General features: G+C 44.8%; 1 protein-coding gene across 2 annotated transcripts in view; it reads right to left on the bottom strand.

Annotated features, from left to right (window-relative positions):
• LOC123933493 (transport and Golgi organization protein 1 homolog) overlaps window positions 1-17,276 on the bottom strand; it is a 105,376-nt gene that overhangs the window by 12,703 nt on the left and 75,397 nt on the right. For both annotated transcript variants that reach the window (XM_045992722.1, XM_045992723.1), the window contains exons 3-5: window positions 9,163-9,208; window positions 3,865-3,936; window positions 3,377-3,440 (exon numbers count right to left, since the gene is read on the bottom strand). In XM_045992722.1, coding sequence (XP_045848678.1) covers window positions 3,377-3,440; window positions 3,865-3,936; window positions 9,163-9,167 — 141 coding nt within the window. In that variant the 5' untranslated portion in view covers window positions 9,168-9,208. The remainder of the gene's footprint in view (window positions 1-3,376; window positions 3,441-3,864; window positions 3,937-9,162; window positions 9,209-17,276) is intronic.

The raw sequence follows: 17,276 nt of genomic DNA, 5'->3' as shown, positions 1-17,276 counted from the left end.
CTCACTGCACAGCTGGTTTGGGATTCTCTTTCCCACCCTCTCTGCTCTTCCCCCTACACCTGTGTCCTTTTTCTCTATTCCTCAAATAAATAAATCAAGTAAATTTCTCTATTTCTCAAATATCCAAAAAGAAAAAAAGAAGAAGAAGAAGGAGAATAAGACGAAGAAGAAGAAGGAAGACACCAGTGAAGTGTCACAGTTACTCACATTTGTGTTTGGGGAACAGGGACACTGGAGCAAGAGGAGCCAGAAGAGCAGCCTTTGCACCATCATGCCCTGGTCCTTTGAAGGGGCACTGTGGGCCCAGGGAGGAGGTGAAGATGGCTGGGGGGGGGTAGGGGAGGGAGGGGTGGGGAGGGGATAGGTTGGGAATTAGGGATGGGAGCTGGGGCGTAGGGGAGGGAGGGATGGGGAGGGGATAGGTTGGGAATTAGGGATGGGAATAGGGAGGAAAAAGCGGGTAGGATGGGGAAGGTGTTGGTCAGGAGAAGGGGTCAGGGTCAAATTAAGTACTTGAGGCGAAGGAGCAAGGTTCACAAAGGTTAGGAGGTCAGCAGGTTAGTAAAGCACAAGGTCTGTAGGACACATTAGCAGGCAAAGTGAACTCTCAGGAGCAGTTGGTGTGGAGGATCCATCCTCCACCAAGCCTTCCCGGGTTTGAACGTTTCCTTAGCAACCTAGAACCATTCTAATCTCTCCACCAATCAGCTGCCTTTGCCCCTAGTAGCTCAACATGGATGCCACAGGTGACCTCGTTGGTACAAAGCCCCTTCCCACGTGATAACCCACCACGTGCCATCCCAACAACAGGTCCTCTCTGGAACTTTGGCCATCCTTCTTGTTTGCTCCCTCCAACCCAGGTCCCTGTTCCCTCTTCTGTGCTCTCTCTCCTTCCTTTCCAAACTCCTTTCTGAGAGCCACTGGCTGAACAACGTAGAAAGCAAAGGAGGACTAAACTGCAACAAAAAGAAAATACACAATCAGAATAGGAGGTTCCAGCCCTTTCTCAGCAACTCAATGCAGACGGAACACCCACAAGATGTAGATCTTGATGGCAAACCATCTGAATCCCATAGATGTCTCCATACATCTGTCCACATCCACATTGACTGACTTTAGGCACATAGGAGACCGTTATGAGACCGTTATAAAAATGCGCCCAATTTACTTTAGCCATAAGGGAAATTTCAATTTTTTTCAGAAGCATGAAATCACAGACAACAAAAAAGCATGTTGTGGTAATATAATGTGCTAGAAATCACTGCTAAAAAGTGACCTAGAAATTCCCATATGTTTAGAAATTGAGAAGTACCTCTATCAATGGAACAGGAGTAAAGAAATAGAAAAGAGGGGTGCCTGGGTGGATCCGTGGGTTAAAGCCTCTGCCTTCAGCTCAGGTCATGATCTCAGGGTCCAGGGATCAAGTCCCGCATCGCACTCTGCTCAGCAGGGAGCTTGCTTCTGCCTCTCTCTCTGCCTGCCTCTCTGCCTATTTGTGATCTGTCTCTCTGTGTCAAATAAGTAAATAAAATCTTTAAAAAAAAAGGAAATAGAAAAGAAAAAGAGCAACATTGGAACTGAATGATATGAGTATGATACAACTGTAAACAAATATGTCTTCTGGGCTGGAATATCCTCCGGTATTAGTGTGAGAAGACTGCATGGTCTCAAAACCATCCCTAATTGGCCGAGACATTTGAACACCTCCAACAGCGTAGATGTGTCACTTCTCTTTGTGACCCTCCTACCCACTAGCTTCGGCTTTACATGACGAACCTCACAGGGAAACAATCCAATCAGACTCTCATGGCATCTCCTGAGACCTCCAGGAACGAGAGCATTTTAAGAGAAGACTTTCACCAGCTTCTCCCCTGGCGGATCCAGGACAACACCCAGAGAGCTGGCAGCTCCAGATGTGCTGGGTGGGGACAGCCAAGCAGGTGGGCAGGGCCAGGGGCCCAGGAGACTAGACAAACCCCTTGTTATCATCTCTCCTTGGCCCTGTCCTGAGCTGAACTTCCTAAATTGTGTCTCCCTAGGACTCTCACAATGTTTCCTCAACTCCTTCTGGCCCAAGACAGCTGAATATCAGTACTCTACAAAGCACCACTTTATCATTATGTAAATTTCTTGTAAACAGGAACCATTCTAGTATTGCTTAAATAGAACAACAACTTTTTTTTCTAATTAACATATAATGTATTTTTTGTCTCAGGGGTAGAGGTCCGTGATTCATCAGTCTCAGACAACTCAAGCACTCACCAAAGCACATACCCTCCCCAATGTCCATCCCCCAGCCACCCCATCCTTCCCACCCACTTCCACTCCCACCACCCTCAGTTAGGAGAACATCTAAACATACATATAAGGAAACCATAAAAAACATGCCAGCAACAAAACAAGGATAACAACACAAAGTATAAAATTCTGCTTAGATGCTGCTGTCCACCTCAAGAGCCCCAGAGTTGGGCTGCCCTGGTTGTGGAAGGAGAGACCAGCTATGGAAGCAGTGGAGTCAGACTAGCCCAAAAGTGAACAGGAGAGAGGCCCAGCCTGTAAGGGGGACCAGGGACTTCCATGAAAGATGGCCAGATTCACCTTGATTAGAACTGGAATTGGGAGCAGGGAAAGAAGCAGGGAACAGAGTTTGGGGGCCTCAAACAGGTGAGATCATCAGTCATGGAGTTGAGGTGTCCCCAAAGCCAGAGTCAGTCTCCTATCTATTGTGGAGGCCAAGAAAACCAAGGCTGTACCCACCACGAGTCTAACCCTGAAATAAGTACAGCCATCTTGACAAAGCAAAAACTGGCACCTTGCACCTCCCCCTGAACCCACTCCTCTCCCCTTGGTAGTATGTGTGAACAAAGAGTTAACTTGTAGAAATCACAATCCTACAAGACAGGAGTCTCCCTCGGTTCACAAATGTCCCAGTGCTAAATTTCACTAACAAGGACGCTTGATAGGAGGAATGTGACATTCCACTAGCAAACTCCCAACTGTCCTCATGTTAGTGCCTCATTTGCAGGAAAAACAGCCTTAGCTTGATAATAACCAAGGCTCCAATATCCTGACAGTCTTCTTTACCCTGGTAGCCCTTCTGAACACCCCCTTTGTCCTCACCCACCGCTGAGTCCACCCCTACTCTGCCTTTAAAAACTCTGACTGTAATCTGGTTCAGGGTCCAAGTCCCTACTCCGCTGCATCGGGTATACTTGGGCCCAAGCTTAAGCTTGTCAAACCCTCATGCGATTGCATCGGTGCTGGCTCCTTGGTGCTCTCTCAGACGTGAAGACTCGGGCACAACACTATGAAACCCTTTGTAGCCCCTGGAGACAAGCCAGGAGCCTAGAGTTTGAGACCCAGCTGTCCTGCTTACCTGCTGTTTGGCCCAGTGCTCGTTTCCTTCAGTAAACTGAGAGTGTCCATGCCTGTGTCCATAACTGTGCAGAGGACAAGAAGAAGCCACATGTTGAGAACACATAGACCTTGGTGTCATCATCTCCACGGGCTGAATTGTCTTCGGAGATCCAGTGCCTCATGTCTCACAGCTCTTGATGGCAGCCCGGGTGACAACCACAGGTCCCTCCTGTTTCAGGCCTGTGCTATGCCCTGCCCTTTGCCCACATCAGCTCTCGGGCTCCAGATGGCAGGAAGACCCCATGAACTGGGGGGAGAGCTCTGGGCCCCTGGCGAGACTGCGAGATTCCTGGACCCTGGGAAAGGTGAGCGAGTGAGGGATCCTACAGAACTGGGGAACAGAGATCCGGGGCTCCCTGGAAGGAATGGGGGATTGGGCAGCCGTGGAAAGGGCTGGAGGCATCTTAGAAGATTCCTGGGTCCCCACAGGGCAGATCCCTCCCTCACCTCTGCTGGTGCTGGCGGGGATCTGGAAGCAGCAGCAGCAGCAGCAACAGATCAATGGGATGCTGGATGGAGCTGGGAAGAATGGTCTGGCAGGTAAGTGGAATCACTAGGCTGGGATACCCTCAGCCTCTTCCTCCTTCCCCAGCCACCTCACTACCCGTGACCCTGACCTCACCCTCCAGCAGGGCATGGGAAAGCCAGGCAGAGGCGGACACCCATGGCCAAGGAAGGGTCCCCCCCAAGACCTCTGTGTCCTGGTTGTTGAACAGACAGAAGGAGTCACCCGGGGCCCCTGGAACAGGGAGGGAGAATCTGGCCCCAGAGCCCTCTCTGATGGGTTCTGGGGAGAATCCTGGAGTGACAGAATGTAGCACTGGTTCATAGTCTAAAAAGTAAATGTTTATTAAAGAAATGGAAAAAAAAAACAAGCTGACAATTGAGCCTCTGGGCTCTGGAGAACAGGACCAGTTTCCATTCTTCCAATTTCTACTCTTTGCCTGGAAAATTACTGCACCTCTCTTACCCTCCGTGTCTTTCTCTGTGATGTGGGGACAGCACGGCTTCATTCCTCAGGGCATGGAAGCCAAGATTCATCAGGATCAGTCATATAAACCGTGAAGCTAGTTTAAACTGATTTTTATACCTATCACTATCATCATTTTTTCTTAAAGATTGAACTTATTTTTCTAAACATTATGCTAAATAAACTATATTTACTTTCTAAAAAAGATTTTCTTATTTGAGAGACAGTGAGCACAAGTCGTGGGCAGACACAGAGGGAGAGGGAGAAGCACCCTCTGCTCTTCTGCCACCAGGAGCTTTGGAGCAGCCTCTCCTAAAGTCCTGGCCTCCCATACCCCATCCAGGGAGATGGATGCAGGGCTCAGTCTCAGGACCCTGAGATCATGATGCCCCTTAAAGGCAGATGCTTAACTGACTGAGCCACCCAGCCACGGAGGGCTGCTGAGGAGGAGCCACCAGTGCTGAGGTGGGAACAGCCCCAGCCCTGGCCCCTAGCAGGAGCGACTCCACCCGCCGCCACCAACCCCCCAGCCTCCCCCAGCCCCAGAATCTCCATCTTAGCAGCATGGGCCTCCCCCATGCCCCGGGTGGCCCCCACCTGCCCCCAGCCCTCCATCCCCTTCCACCCCTTCAGCTCTGAACAGGTACCTGTCAGGCTCTTCTTGTCGCCCCTGGTCATGGATGGGCTGTACCCCACAAACCCCTCTAAAGCCAAAACCGGTGCCACTTGGAGGAGAAACGCGATCTGGGGAGTCGTTGTGGTCCTGCCCCTCTCCCTTCACTTCAGCCGTCCTCAGCCAAACCTCTGCCGCTGGGCCACTAGCTACCACTGCCGCTGCGGCTGCTTGCGCCTCTGCCACTGCCAGTGCCCAGAGACCAGCTCCCACCTATGCCAACTCCGCCAAGTGACTGATGAGGGGTAGGGGGGAGGGAGGGCTGTCGGTGTGCATGCCAGGGAGGGCGTGCTCGCTGGGGGCACAGAACTGCTGGTTACCTGGCAGCCTGGAGAGGGGGAGCGAGTGAGCTGGGCAAGCGGAGATGGGCTCCCGACCCTGCAAGTCCGCCTTAAGGGGTTGTAGCCAGATCGAGCCCTGAATCTGCCCCCAGGGAAGCAGTTCCGTGCACTTTGCAGAACTTGCAACTGCACTGGGGCTTGCAACTGCCAGCGCTGCTTGCTCTGCCTCCAGGCTTGGAGTGCCCTGGGAGCCAGCGGGCCTCTTTCTTTCACCCAGTTCCCCTGTTCCCTTCTGCTCTTCTGCCACCAGGAGCTTTGGAGCAGCCTCTCCTAAAGTCCTGGCCTCCCCATACCCCAGTCCGAAGCCCCTTCCCAGGGCCCTGAGGCAGGAGAGAACTGTGCTGACAAAATAAAGACAGCAATGCCTACCCTGGAAAGCAGAATCCACACGTTACCACACAGAGACCAAAGGCCTAATTACACGTGCTCCAGCAGACCCTGGCTAGACACCACTGCCCTAGGGGGTGGGGGTGGGGCAGTCATTCACAAACTCTCTGCTACCCCTGACTACTGATCTTAATGAGGCATGCCATGTTCTTTCCAAGAATTGTGTAATTTTCTGAATGAATCAAGTGACAAACAGTACAGTCGGTGGCATTACACTACATATTCTCGGCCCACTTTCCGGAACATATTTTCAGGAGCCCATCTTCAGGGTTCAGTGGGTTAAGCATCCAACCCTGACTCTGGCTCAGGTCATGATCTCAGGGTCCTGGGATGGAGCCCTCAGTCTGGCTCCTGGCTCAGTGCAGAGTGTACTTGACATTCTCTCTCTCTCTCTCCCTCTGCCCTCCCCCTGCCGCCATGGAGACTCTCTCAAATAAACAAATATCTTTAAAAGAATAAATAAACCTTAAAAACAAACAAACAAAAACAAAAACAAAACCCTCCTTACCTAAAAAGGAAGGAGGGAACCATGCGGAGGAAGATGCCACAAAAAGGCTGTGTGACAGAGCCAGAGAGAAAATGAGAGCCAGAAGACTGCAGCATGCTTCATTTAGCCCGACCACTAGGACCTGAAGTTCTGCTGAACTGAGTTAGTGCTTACAACTTCTCAAGCAGCTGCCTTTTACCAAAATAGTTTTGATTAATCCTGAAATTCCTTCAGCATTGACAGAAGCACAGGAGAAGCGTATGCCACACGAGGAATGCACTCCAACCTCCCATCCCAGCAACTGACAGGATACACTGACAAGTTAGCTGGCCTGGCCTCAGGATATGGCAGGCAACTAAGGAAAAGTTGACTAGCCTGTACACAAAGATTCCACCCTTAAAGTGTCCCCAACCCAAGGAGCTAAATGGCAGAGGTTACAGAAATAACCCACAGAAGTAACTAACCCTTGCCCCCAAAGAAAGGAGCGTGCACGCTGCCCAAAAAGGCAAAGGTGTACCCTAACACTGTCTAGAAAGAGGTTCTCGGCACTCTGTGCTTCCACATTCTGCTCTGATTTCTCAAAACACTTGCCACTGGCCACAGTTATTTCACTTTTCTGTCCGATTGGAAAATAATACCCCAATGCGAGAGTGCTCTGCGTCTGGGGACCAGCATTAACTTGGAGTCTGGTTGAAAGCACTCAAAAAACAAAGAGCAAAGGATCGCGGGGGGTAATAGTGGGAACCTGGGTGGTTAGGGTCAGGGACCTAAGTCCCCGGACCCAGGACAGCCTCCCCTGGCGTGGAGCCAGAGAGAGTGCGGCGGAGAAATCAGGTCTCCGTCCCTGAGCCACCAGTGCACCTGAATGCCAGTGCGCCCGAGAACGAGTGGGGTCTGGCTCCCGTGAGGGGCTGGGAGCCTGGCCAGATGGCAATCCTGAAATGCGCGTGTCCCACACCCTCCCTTGGGATACGTGCTCATAGGTGCTAGCCTGGAGCTCTGGCAGCCAGAAAAACCAGACATTCCCAGCCCAGGACAGCGGGAAAATCTCAGTGTGCGATCTCTGCTCGGAACCTCTCTGGCGGTCTGGAGCTGCCTAGACAGCCACCGCTGCCCCGGTTTTGGGTACAAAGAGGAGCTCCTGCATCCCCAGGGACAGTGAATCAGAACTGACTCAGCCAGCAGCTTTTCCAAAACATTCTGGGGCTTCTCTCTGAGATGGAGGTCGGGGTGCAGTTTGCTCTCCTCTAAACCTCCAAAAACCATCAAAAGCTGTCAAGGCGAGAGAAAGCAGATGAAAGAACATAAAAACCCCCAGAGAACAAAAGGCTGAAAAAAACAGTTTCCTCAGAGCTCACCCCCTTGAGGGGAGCGGGAGGACCTAACTCAGGGAACATCATTGTCTGAAAACCCACGTGGCACGCCCCTCCCCCAGAAAACCAACCAGGAAGGAAGAAAAAAAAAAAGACTACAAGAGAACAACCACCACTACTTCATAAACACAACTTTTATTTTTAACTCTTTACCAATATTCCGGTTCTTTTTTTCTTTATACACACAGGTAATTTTTTAACCTATTTACCACCACACTGAGATGTCCAGTACATCAAATTCTTTTATAACCTTCTAACCTGAACTTTTTGATACATACACCCGTGTTTTTCTTTTGCTTTTCTATTTTTTTAATTCTTTTTTAATTTTAACTTAGTTTAGTCTAGTTTATTCTTTTTTAATTTTTATTTTCTACTATACATATAGAGTTAAACTTCAAGGTAATCCCCTTTCCCCAATCAATGCTACCCCTATAGGCAAACCAGTTTCTAATCCCCCTGTAACTTAGGAAAGTTGAGTCCCTTAACAAAAACATCAAGATACCTTCAGAAGAATCAAAATAACCTTCCTCACCACACTGAGAATTTATAACCACTGTCCCAATTTTTCCTTCTGTCAGGGTTTCTGTGAATTTGTGTTTGTCCTGATAATATATAAATCTTATACTTGGGGTTCTTTCTGATGAGGTTCTTCCCTTTTTTTGCTTATATATATATATTTTTCTCTTGTCATATACTTTTTTCAATCTTTTTGTTTGTCCGTTTTTGTTTGTATACTTCATAAATCTTACCTTGTGGCCCATTTGGGCTGAGCCTTCTCTTTTATCTTCCCTTTTTTTCCTATCTCTCTCTCTCTCTCTCTCTTTTTTTTTCCTTTTTTCTTTCTCCCTTTTTTTCTTTCTTCTTCTCTATTTCTTTTTCTTTTCTTTTTTCTCTCATTTGGGTGGGGAATCCTGATTGCACAGAAGCGTTCCAGGGTGCACATTGACTGCACCACAATCGATAAGTCCAGCTGCATCTGTTCAGTCATCTCTTTCCAAAATGACTAGGAGAAGGAATACCCAACAGAAGAAAAATACAGAGGATGGGCCTTCTGCAACAGAGCTAATGGCTATCGACATAGACAATATGTCAGAAAAGGAATTCAGACTAACAATTATCCAGGCAATAGCTAGGTTGGAGAAAGCCATGGATGACTAAACAGAATTGATTAGGAAGGAAGATGTGGCAAGTATACACAATGGAGTATTATGCCTCCACCAGAAAGGATGAATACCCAACGTTTGTAGCAACATGGACGGGACTGGAAGAGATGATGCTGAGCGAAATAAGTCAAGCAGAGAGAGTCAAGTATCATATGGTCTCCCTTATTTGTGGAGCATAACAAATAACATGGAGGACATGGGGAGATGGAGAGCAGAGGGAGTTGAGGGAAACTGGAAGGGGAGATGAACCATGAGAGACTATGGACTCTGAAAAACAACCAGAGGGTTTTGAAGGGGTGGGGGGGTGGGCGGTTGAGGAACCAGGTGGTGGGTAATAGGGAGGGCACTTACTGCATGGAGCACTGGGTGTGATGCCAAAACAATGAACACTGTTATGCTGTAAATAAACAAATAAACAAATTAAAAAAAATACTCTCTTACATAATTGCCATGAATCACAATTAGAATTACAGTCAAAGATCTAAAACCAAGTGAGGACAATCGGAATACTGGAATACATATGAATATACAGAAATATATTAAAAAAACATTATTCTATGGCATCCGATAGAGTCAGGGGACACAATGACCAAATAAGCTAAACTAAGAAAAAATGTATGAAAGTCTGATGGATAATTAATTCTTCTGAATCCATTTATAAGGGTAAACTAGAGAATATGTGTTGTTTTGTGCATCTGAATAAAGAGTTAGGCAAACAAAAAATCTGTAATTATTAGAAGTCAAACTGCTCTACACATAGCACGATGATTTGTCTGAATTCTTCTGATTAATTCTCTCAGAGCACGGCTAGTACATCTTTAAGTCTCTGTTCTTAAGAGTCACAGCAGACTAAGAATAGGCACATCCTTTTCCCCAACAGTGTAAAGTGGGCCTTATGACCTCTACTTCCTCCTTCCCTTCTACGATGCTATAGCAGGTTCTGTGCAACAGCCAAAGGCCTGTTAAAAGGCAGAAATGTGATTTTGATCTTTTTAGTTTTTCACTACATTACAGAATCAGTTCTCTGGTTGTCAGCTGCTGACAATTTTATAATAGTTTATTTTTCAGTACCGTTCTGAAAAAAAAAAAAAACAATTTATGGTTTAAGGTGCTCATTTATATCAAGACAGAATCCTTCTGAAAAAAACAATTTATGGTTTAAGGTGCTCATTTATATCAAGACAGAATCCTCAGTGCTTAGATCTAAAAACCAAGTCAATTGACAAATAAGCCAACCGAGAAATGGGCAGAGGACATGAACAGACATTTCTGCAAAGAAGACACCCAGATGGCTAACAGACACATGAAAAACTGCTCCACATCACTCGGCATCAGGGAAATACAAATCAAAGCCACAATGAGACACTACCTCACACCAGTCTGAATGGCTAAAATTAGTTAGTCAGGAAATGACAGATGCTGGTGAGGATGTGGAGAAAGGGGAACCCTCCTACACTGTTGGTGGGAATGCAAGCTGGTGCAACCACTCTGGAAAACAGCATGGAGGTTCCTCAAAAGGTTGAAAATAGAACTAACCTATGACCCAGCAATTGCACTACTGGGTATTTACCCTAAAGATACAAACGTAGTGATCCGAAGGGGCATGTGCACCCGAATGTTTACAGCAGCAATGTCCACAATGGCCAAACTATGGAAAGAACCTAGATGTCCATCAACAGATGAATGGGTAAAGAAGATGTGGTATATATACACAATGGAATACTATGCAGCCATCAAAAGAAATGAAATCTTGCAATTTGTGACAACGTGGATGGAACTAGAGGGTATTACGCTTAGCGAAATAAGTCAATTGGAGAAATACAACTATCATATGATCTCCCTGATATGAGGAAGTGGAGATGCAACGTGGGGAGTTTGGGGTATAGGAAAAGAATAAATGAAACAAGATGGGACCGGGAGGGAGACAAACCGTAGGAGACTCTTAATCTCACAAAACAAACTGAGGGTTGCCATGGGGAAGGGGGTTGGGACAGGATGGTGGGGTTATAGACACTGGGGAGGGTATGTGCTATGGTGAATGCTGTGAAGTGTGTAAACCTGGCGATTCACAGACCTGTACCCCTGGGGCTAATATGTTTATAAAAAAATAAAAAATAGAAAGTTAATTGCCTTGTAATTTGACTTCTACCAAGTGGAAGTCTTAATTTGCCCTTGGTTGCCAACTAAAGGTCTTATAGTACAGCAAAGATTTTAAAAGCAACATTTTTAGTTCCTTTTAAATACGCCCACATCCACTTTCCATTCTGATAGTGATAAAGGATCAGTTCAAGAAAAACAAACTGCCTTGGGGAAAGTTGACCTTTGTGAGGCCTAGAGAAGCAAGCAGGAGATTAATCTGACCATTTCCAGCTTCTAGCCTATACTCTGACAGAAAAGGGCCATTTCTGTAGTTTCAGAACTTTAAACCCCTTTATTTATCACTGTGAACACAAAAGACCAATAATAGTCCCATGGCCTGGTGCTGAGCTATTCTTAGAAGAAAAGGGAAGGTTATATGATCTTTGATTGCCTGTACAGCCTAACATTAGGAGAGGTAATTCTGCCACTATCTAGAAATGTAAACAAGTATTATGTGTACGTAAAAACAACTATTTAACTCTCCATCTTTAAATTTCTCATGGCAACATTTGAAGAACATAAATACAGGGTACCATTCTATGTCAAGTCTGAAGAAAAGTAAAGAGGAATCAACAATAATCAGTTGCTGAGAGACTAAGTTCACACGACACATTTGGAAGAAAAGTGCAGGAAAGAGTGCCACATTGTTTTGTGCACAGGACCTTCTCACTCACTATCCCCTTTGCTTAAAATATTTTCTCTTTTGTCTCTTTGGGAGACTGATTCCTTTGATCCATAAGGACACAGCTGAAATCTTAGTAGAAGTTCCTGAAGTAATCCTTTTTAGTATCTCCAGCCCCTCAATAACATTTCAAATTACTAAGACCCCAAATAGTCGAAGGCCTTAAATCTAAAGCCAAACTGAGCGACCTAATTATAACAAGGCAATTTGAATTTGGGCACCAAAACTGTGGATGAAAGTTGAAAAAAGCAGATACAATTAGGGATATATTTGTAGAGGATTGCTAAGTTACTTGAGCCTAGCTAGCCTAGCCCCTGAATGTCTGGCCATGCTTAATGGCCATTAAAATGACTCTAACCAAATAATCTGAAAGACTCAATCGACATTTGCCTAAAACAGCCTTAGATAACAGAGTATTTACTTGGTAGTGCTGAAACTGTTATAAACTCAAGACATTCAGAGAAGTAATTTTTCTTCTGAATGGACAAGTAACAAGCCAGTTTTCTTGAGAATTCTAAGGCTATCAAAATAATTTCAATTCCCTTCACCATTATTCTTGACTAGGGTAATTGAACTTCTCTTTTGGCTAAGCTTTCTACCCTTTCTTCCTTTTATGATTTTCAGAATAACTGACGTTATTCATGTCTTATATCTTATTCATAAATCCTTTGCATGAAGTCTGTTTATGAAGACTTGGTCTTTGGGAGAGAATTTAGGGGGAATACTCTTACTAACCTTATTTCTAGGAATGGAAATTTAATATGTAATGAAAAAAAAACTGCCTTGATGACTCCCATTGTAGCTATTATTTAACAACTTATTCTTATAATTCTTTTCACAATTTTATTAGATAAGCTAGCTGGTTTGATGACACATGTTTAATTCTTTCTACAACCAGACAGTGGGATTCTACATTCATGGGTGTTTTTTGTTGTTGTTGTTGTTGTACTCTTCTATATTCATTTCCTAAAATACTACCTGGAATATATCAAAGGAGCTAAACATATGTATGGAATGAATGAACTAAGGAATAAATAATCAATGACCCCAGAAGAATATACCAGTTTGTTTCAGAAACACAAAAGATGTTGGCAAAGCCTAGCTTTAATATCATTAGATGAGAAGAAATCTCAGCTGTACTGGGTCTTACCATGATTTTAATTTCTAGCTGCACTTGCTAAGGATAGTATAATATAGAAAGTGACACTACTGTAACTTTAAATGACTATATTCATCCCTCTTAATAAATAGGGTACTGTCCTGGGGCACCTGGGTAATAGCCAGTTAAGTGTCCAACTCTTGGTTTTGGCTCAGGTCATGGTCTCAGGGTCGTGATATTGAGCCCTGGGATGGGCTCTGCCTCTGTGCAAAGTAGGCTTAGGTTTCTCTCTCCCTCCTCCCCCTAAATCCCCCATGCTCTTTCTCTCTCTCTCTCTCTAAAATAAATAAATCTTTAAAAAAATACACAGGGTACTGTCCTCTGTTGCAACAATATACATGAAAAAGATCATTATAGGCAAAATATTTAGGGCTTTAAATTTTAACCAGGCTGCATCTAGCTCTAACTGTGAAAAAAGTGTATCCATGGCAACATGCACTTTCCCCTTCTCATTTTCTTTTCTGAGCCAGAAAAATTTGAATAGTAATGACTCAATCTTCGAAAAGCATCCATGTCAGCAATCAATACTGAATAAACACAGCCCTCTCTTAGTAAGTATGAACAAACAGAAGGATCACCAGAAAGAGAGAAGACTTAGAAGCACTAAATCAAGTAAGTGAACTGATAATACTAACCAAATATTCTTATGTGGTTTCAACATAATAAAGTTATGGAATAAATATAAAATACAGTTTAATAAGATTTGCAAAGAAATGCAAATACAAACCAGAATATGCGCTATAAATATAAGTATTTGTCTAAGAGTTCCCCTTTCTTATTTTTCTGGGATAGTCTTTCTTTTACCCTTTAATTATGAGAAGAGAGAAAAATCTGTTATTACGTTATAAATACTGACATATCCCCAAATCCCAACCTAGCTCTTCATCCTTGCCTCACTGATAGGTACTGCTATTGCTGATGGACACTTTGTTCAAACAAGTTAAGGCTTCACTCTAGAGAACCCAGCCCATAGGTGCACGTTAGTAAGAAGACAGTGCTATGTAGGAATTGTAAAAAATAATAGCTATCTTTTCCAATGGGCAAACACAGTGTTACTGTATATAAATTAGCAAGCAAGGTAAATGGATTTCATTCCTCTTAGGCCTACACAATTTAATCTAGTGCTGTTGCCTTCTGGACACTTGACTGAACCCATACTGAAACTTGACCCAAGGCAGACCACCACCAAGAGTCTGGCTTTAGTGTACTGGTCTTAGAAACAGGGATGGTGTTTCATTTCAGAGAACAAAAAAAAACAAAAACAAAAAACAAAAAACAAATACCAACAAGATGTGAAAAATCAGAATAAAACACAGCTCTGAAAGATGTTGCATATTTGAAAGATAGAGATAAATCTGTATAATATGAGGTTATTTCTTATAGAAATTATTTTAATTACTAAGAAAATTACGTAGAAAAAAGTGACTTAGTAATATAAAAATATCATCTCTCACCCTTGTCTCACTGTCATCTTTATCATGATATGAATCTACCTACCCAATGTAATTCAGCAACTTGTCTCCCTTACAAATGAAGAGGAAGAAATATTACCATTCTGACTTAAAGAATACAACACATTCAAACAACATCTTTTTCAGGAAACTAACAGCCTGTAGTTTAATACTTAATTGATTATAATCATAAATCAATTAAAAAATCATATCAGTAGTTGCACAAAATATAACTGATAATTTTAAACACTTATCCTTAATATATTAAAAAAAAAAACAAACTACACTTAGAACAAAGCCTTCAGCATATGGAAGAAAAAGACAAACATTTTATCTGTTAATATTTTTTTGTATTCCATTCAAAGACGATGCCCAGGCTTTCATACTGCACCATGGGTTTGGGGGATGGAGCAGGGAGAATGCAGATAAACTGGTTTAGAGTTAGACTAATGAACCGGATAGCTGTCGCTGAAATTCACAGTTACTGAGAAGATGACCAGGGTTTGCAAGTAGGGGTTGCACCAAATTAAGGGGGTGAACCAAATTAAGGGGTTAAAATCAAGTAGCACATTTTAAATTGAGGAAAGAAAAACAAAATAAATCCAAAGAAAGTGGACAGAATACAATAAGGCTAAAAACTCGAACTAACTAAAAAGACAAGCAACAAGCAACCAAGCAAACAACCAAGCAAAAAGGCACTTTAAATAACCCAACAGAATTCTTAAAGTTTTCACAGACTGATGAAGAAACAAGTTTTGGTGAAAATGAGGGAAGTGAAGAATGAAACAGGGGATATAAAACTAGAGCAAATCTGTACTAAATAATAGATGACTAGTATTCAACATAACGCTGATAAAATTGAAAATGTCCTTAGAAATAAAAATAGACTAAAACATAAATGGATCAAAATTATAGCATAGGAATTTCCAGCTCTCATCCTCCCTTCGGAAACATAATTCGAACAACTGCGCATAAAATAACTTCATAGGAGCCAAGGATTCCAGGTGAGGGATTGCAGTACCTGGGAGAAGAGCAGAAATAACAAAGGGCACACTGAGAGAAGGAAAGATTCACACCCTCTCACGGCTTCTCCAAGACCTGGAAGCCCCACGCACTCAAGGGAGGACAGTGAAGTGCTGACTGCACGCGGACCCCAAAGCCGGTCGCCCCAATACCAGTCCCTAGGTGTCTGCCACCTACCAAGCCCCTTGCTCATGGGGCTCCCGCAGCATGGTGTGACCTGGACACCTCTTTCTGGCTCTCTCTGCGCCTTTAGGCAACACCGCAGGAATGTCCCCCGCCACCCCCCCCCCCCAGCCTTATGTCAGGTATCTTGGACACCAGCTCTCACTGGGCTCTGCTTTGTGTCTGGGGCTCCAGGAGGGTCGCAAGGCAGCAAGCTCCCGACCGGCTTTTGCAAACCCAGGTCTCGCAGCTCCAGCTACTCCAGGGGGCTCCTGTGGCTTCAGGTGACTTCCTCAGCTCAGGCTCCCAGAGCATGCCATAAAGGCAGGCCCAACACTGTATGGGCTCCAGGCGGCTTCCTCAGCACCGGGCTCTCTGCCAGCGCCTGAGAACCCAGGCCCTTGGCTTTGATGGCTTCCTCAGGCCCAGGCTCCCAGAGAGCCCCTGAAGGCAGGCCCACAGCTTAGCAGGTCACTAACAAGTTCCAGCACCCCCAGATGGCCCCTTCATCCTCAGGCAGCTTCCTCAGCACCAGGCTCTCACTGAGTCCCTGGAAACCCAGTCACTGGGTCCACTTAAGTGCCTGTGGCTCCCTCAGCTCCTGTGTACCAACGCTCCCACTGGAATCCTGAGGACCCAGAATCCAGGCTCACCCTATCTGTCCATAGGGACTGGTTGACGTCTGTGGGCAGAGAATCTAGGTCCCAGGTCCATCACAACAGACTCTGGGGCCAGGCTCACCTCACTGATCGAGACTCCAGGCTGCTTCTATGTGCTGGGCATCAGGCCCATCCACCTGCGGACGCAGGCACCAGATCCACCTGCCTTAGGACTCCAACAGCAAGTCCTCCTGTGGATACCACCAGACTCTGCATGGGCTGACAGGTGAAGGGCTTTGCCTACAAAAGCCAGCCTATAAATAACTGGAAGAAGTACCTCATTCTCCAGTGTGCAGATACCAACACAGTGCCACAAGGATAATGATTATCATGGAAACGTGACACCACCAAAGGAAACTAAAAAAACTCTAGTGATTGTTCATGAAGAAACAGACACCTATGTATTTCTCAGGAGCTCAGAATAATCCCCTTACAGAAATGCAATAAACTATTATCCTTTAATTTATTGTATTTGCTGATGGCAGACGGATTTGGTAGATTCTACCATGCTGGTTCTGCCAAACTTTCCTGATATGGTCAACAGAACTCCCATTTGACCCACTGGAGAAGTGAGTCTGCTCATCTGGGCTACATTCTGTTGTTGGATTGGAGATTGGGAAATGCCAACCCTGGGCTGTCGCTTTCTGTGGTGGCGCTCTTCCAGTCCTCAGGTAACTCCACGACAAACTTCTCCTTTGGGTTTCTCTTGTGTTCTTTCCAGGCCTTACAGTTGTATTTAACTGAGGAGATGAGTCTTAATTATTTTGTCCTGACCAGAAATATTCAACCACTTCTTTGAGACCTTTCTACTAAAGGTTAATGTATAAAATTCGACCTCCTTGTGTATATCTTGTGTATACAACCAGCAAGAGGAGAAGTAAGATGTAAACTCTGACAATAACAAACAAAAGACATGGATTACTGAGACTTAAATGACCAAAAAAAAAAAAAAGTTTTAAGTTTTATCTAAAACAAAAACATTAGGAAATGAATACTGAGACTTGTTTCTAACTCCATTTTATTTATTATTTGACAGACAGATTACAAGCAGGCAGAGAGGCAGATAGAGAGAGAGAGGAGGAAGCAGGCTCCCCGCTGAGCAGAGAGCCTGATGTGGGGCTCGATCCCAGGACCCTGGGATCATGACCCGAGCTGAAGACAGAGGCTTTAACCCACTGTGCCACCCAGGC

This window comes from Meles meles, chromosome 21, assembly GCF_922984935.1.
Source record: "Meles meles chromosome 21, mMelMel3.1 paternal haplotype, whole genome shotgun sequence".
Lineage (NCBI taxonomy): Eukaryota > Metazoa > Chordata > Mammalia > Carnivora > Mustelidae > Meles > Meles meles.
Note: the sequence above shows the minus strand (reverse complement) of the source record. Positions and strands in the feature narration are given on the sequence as shown.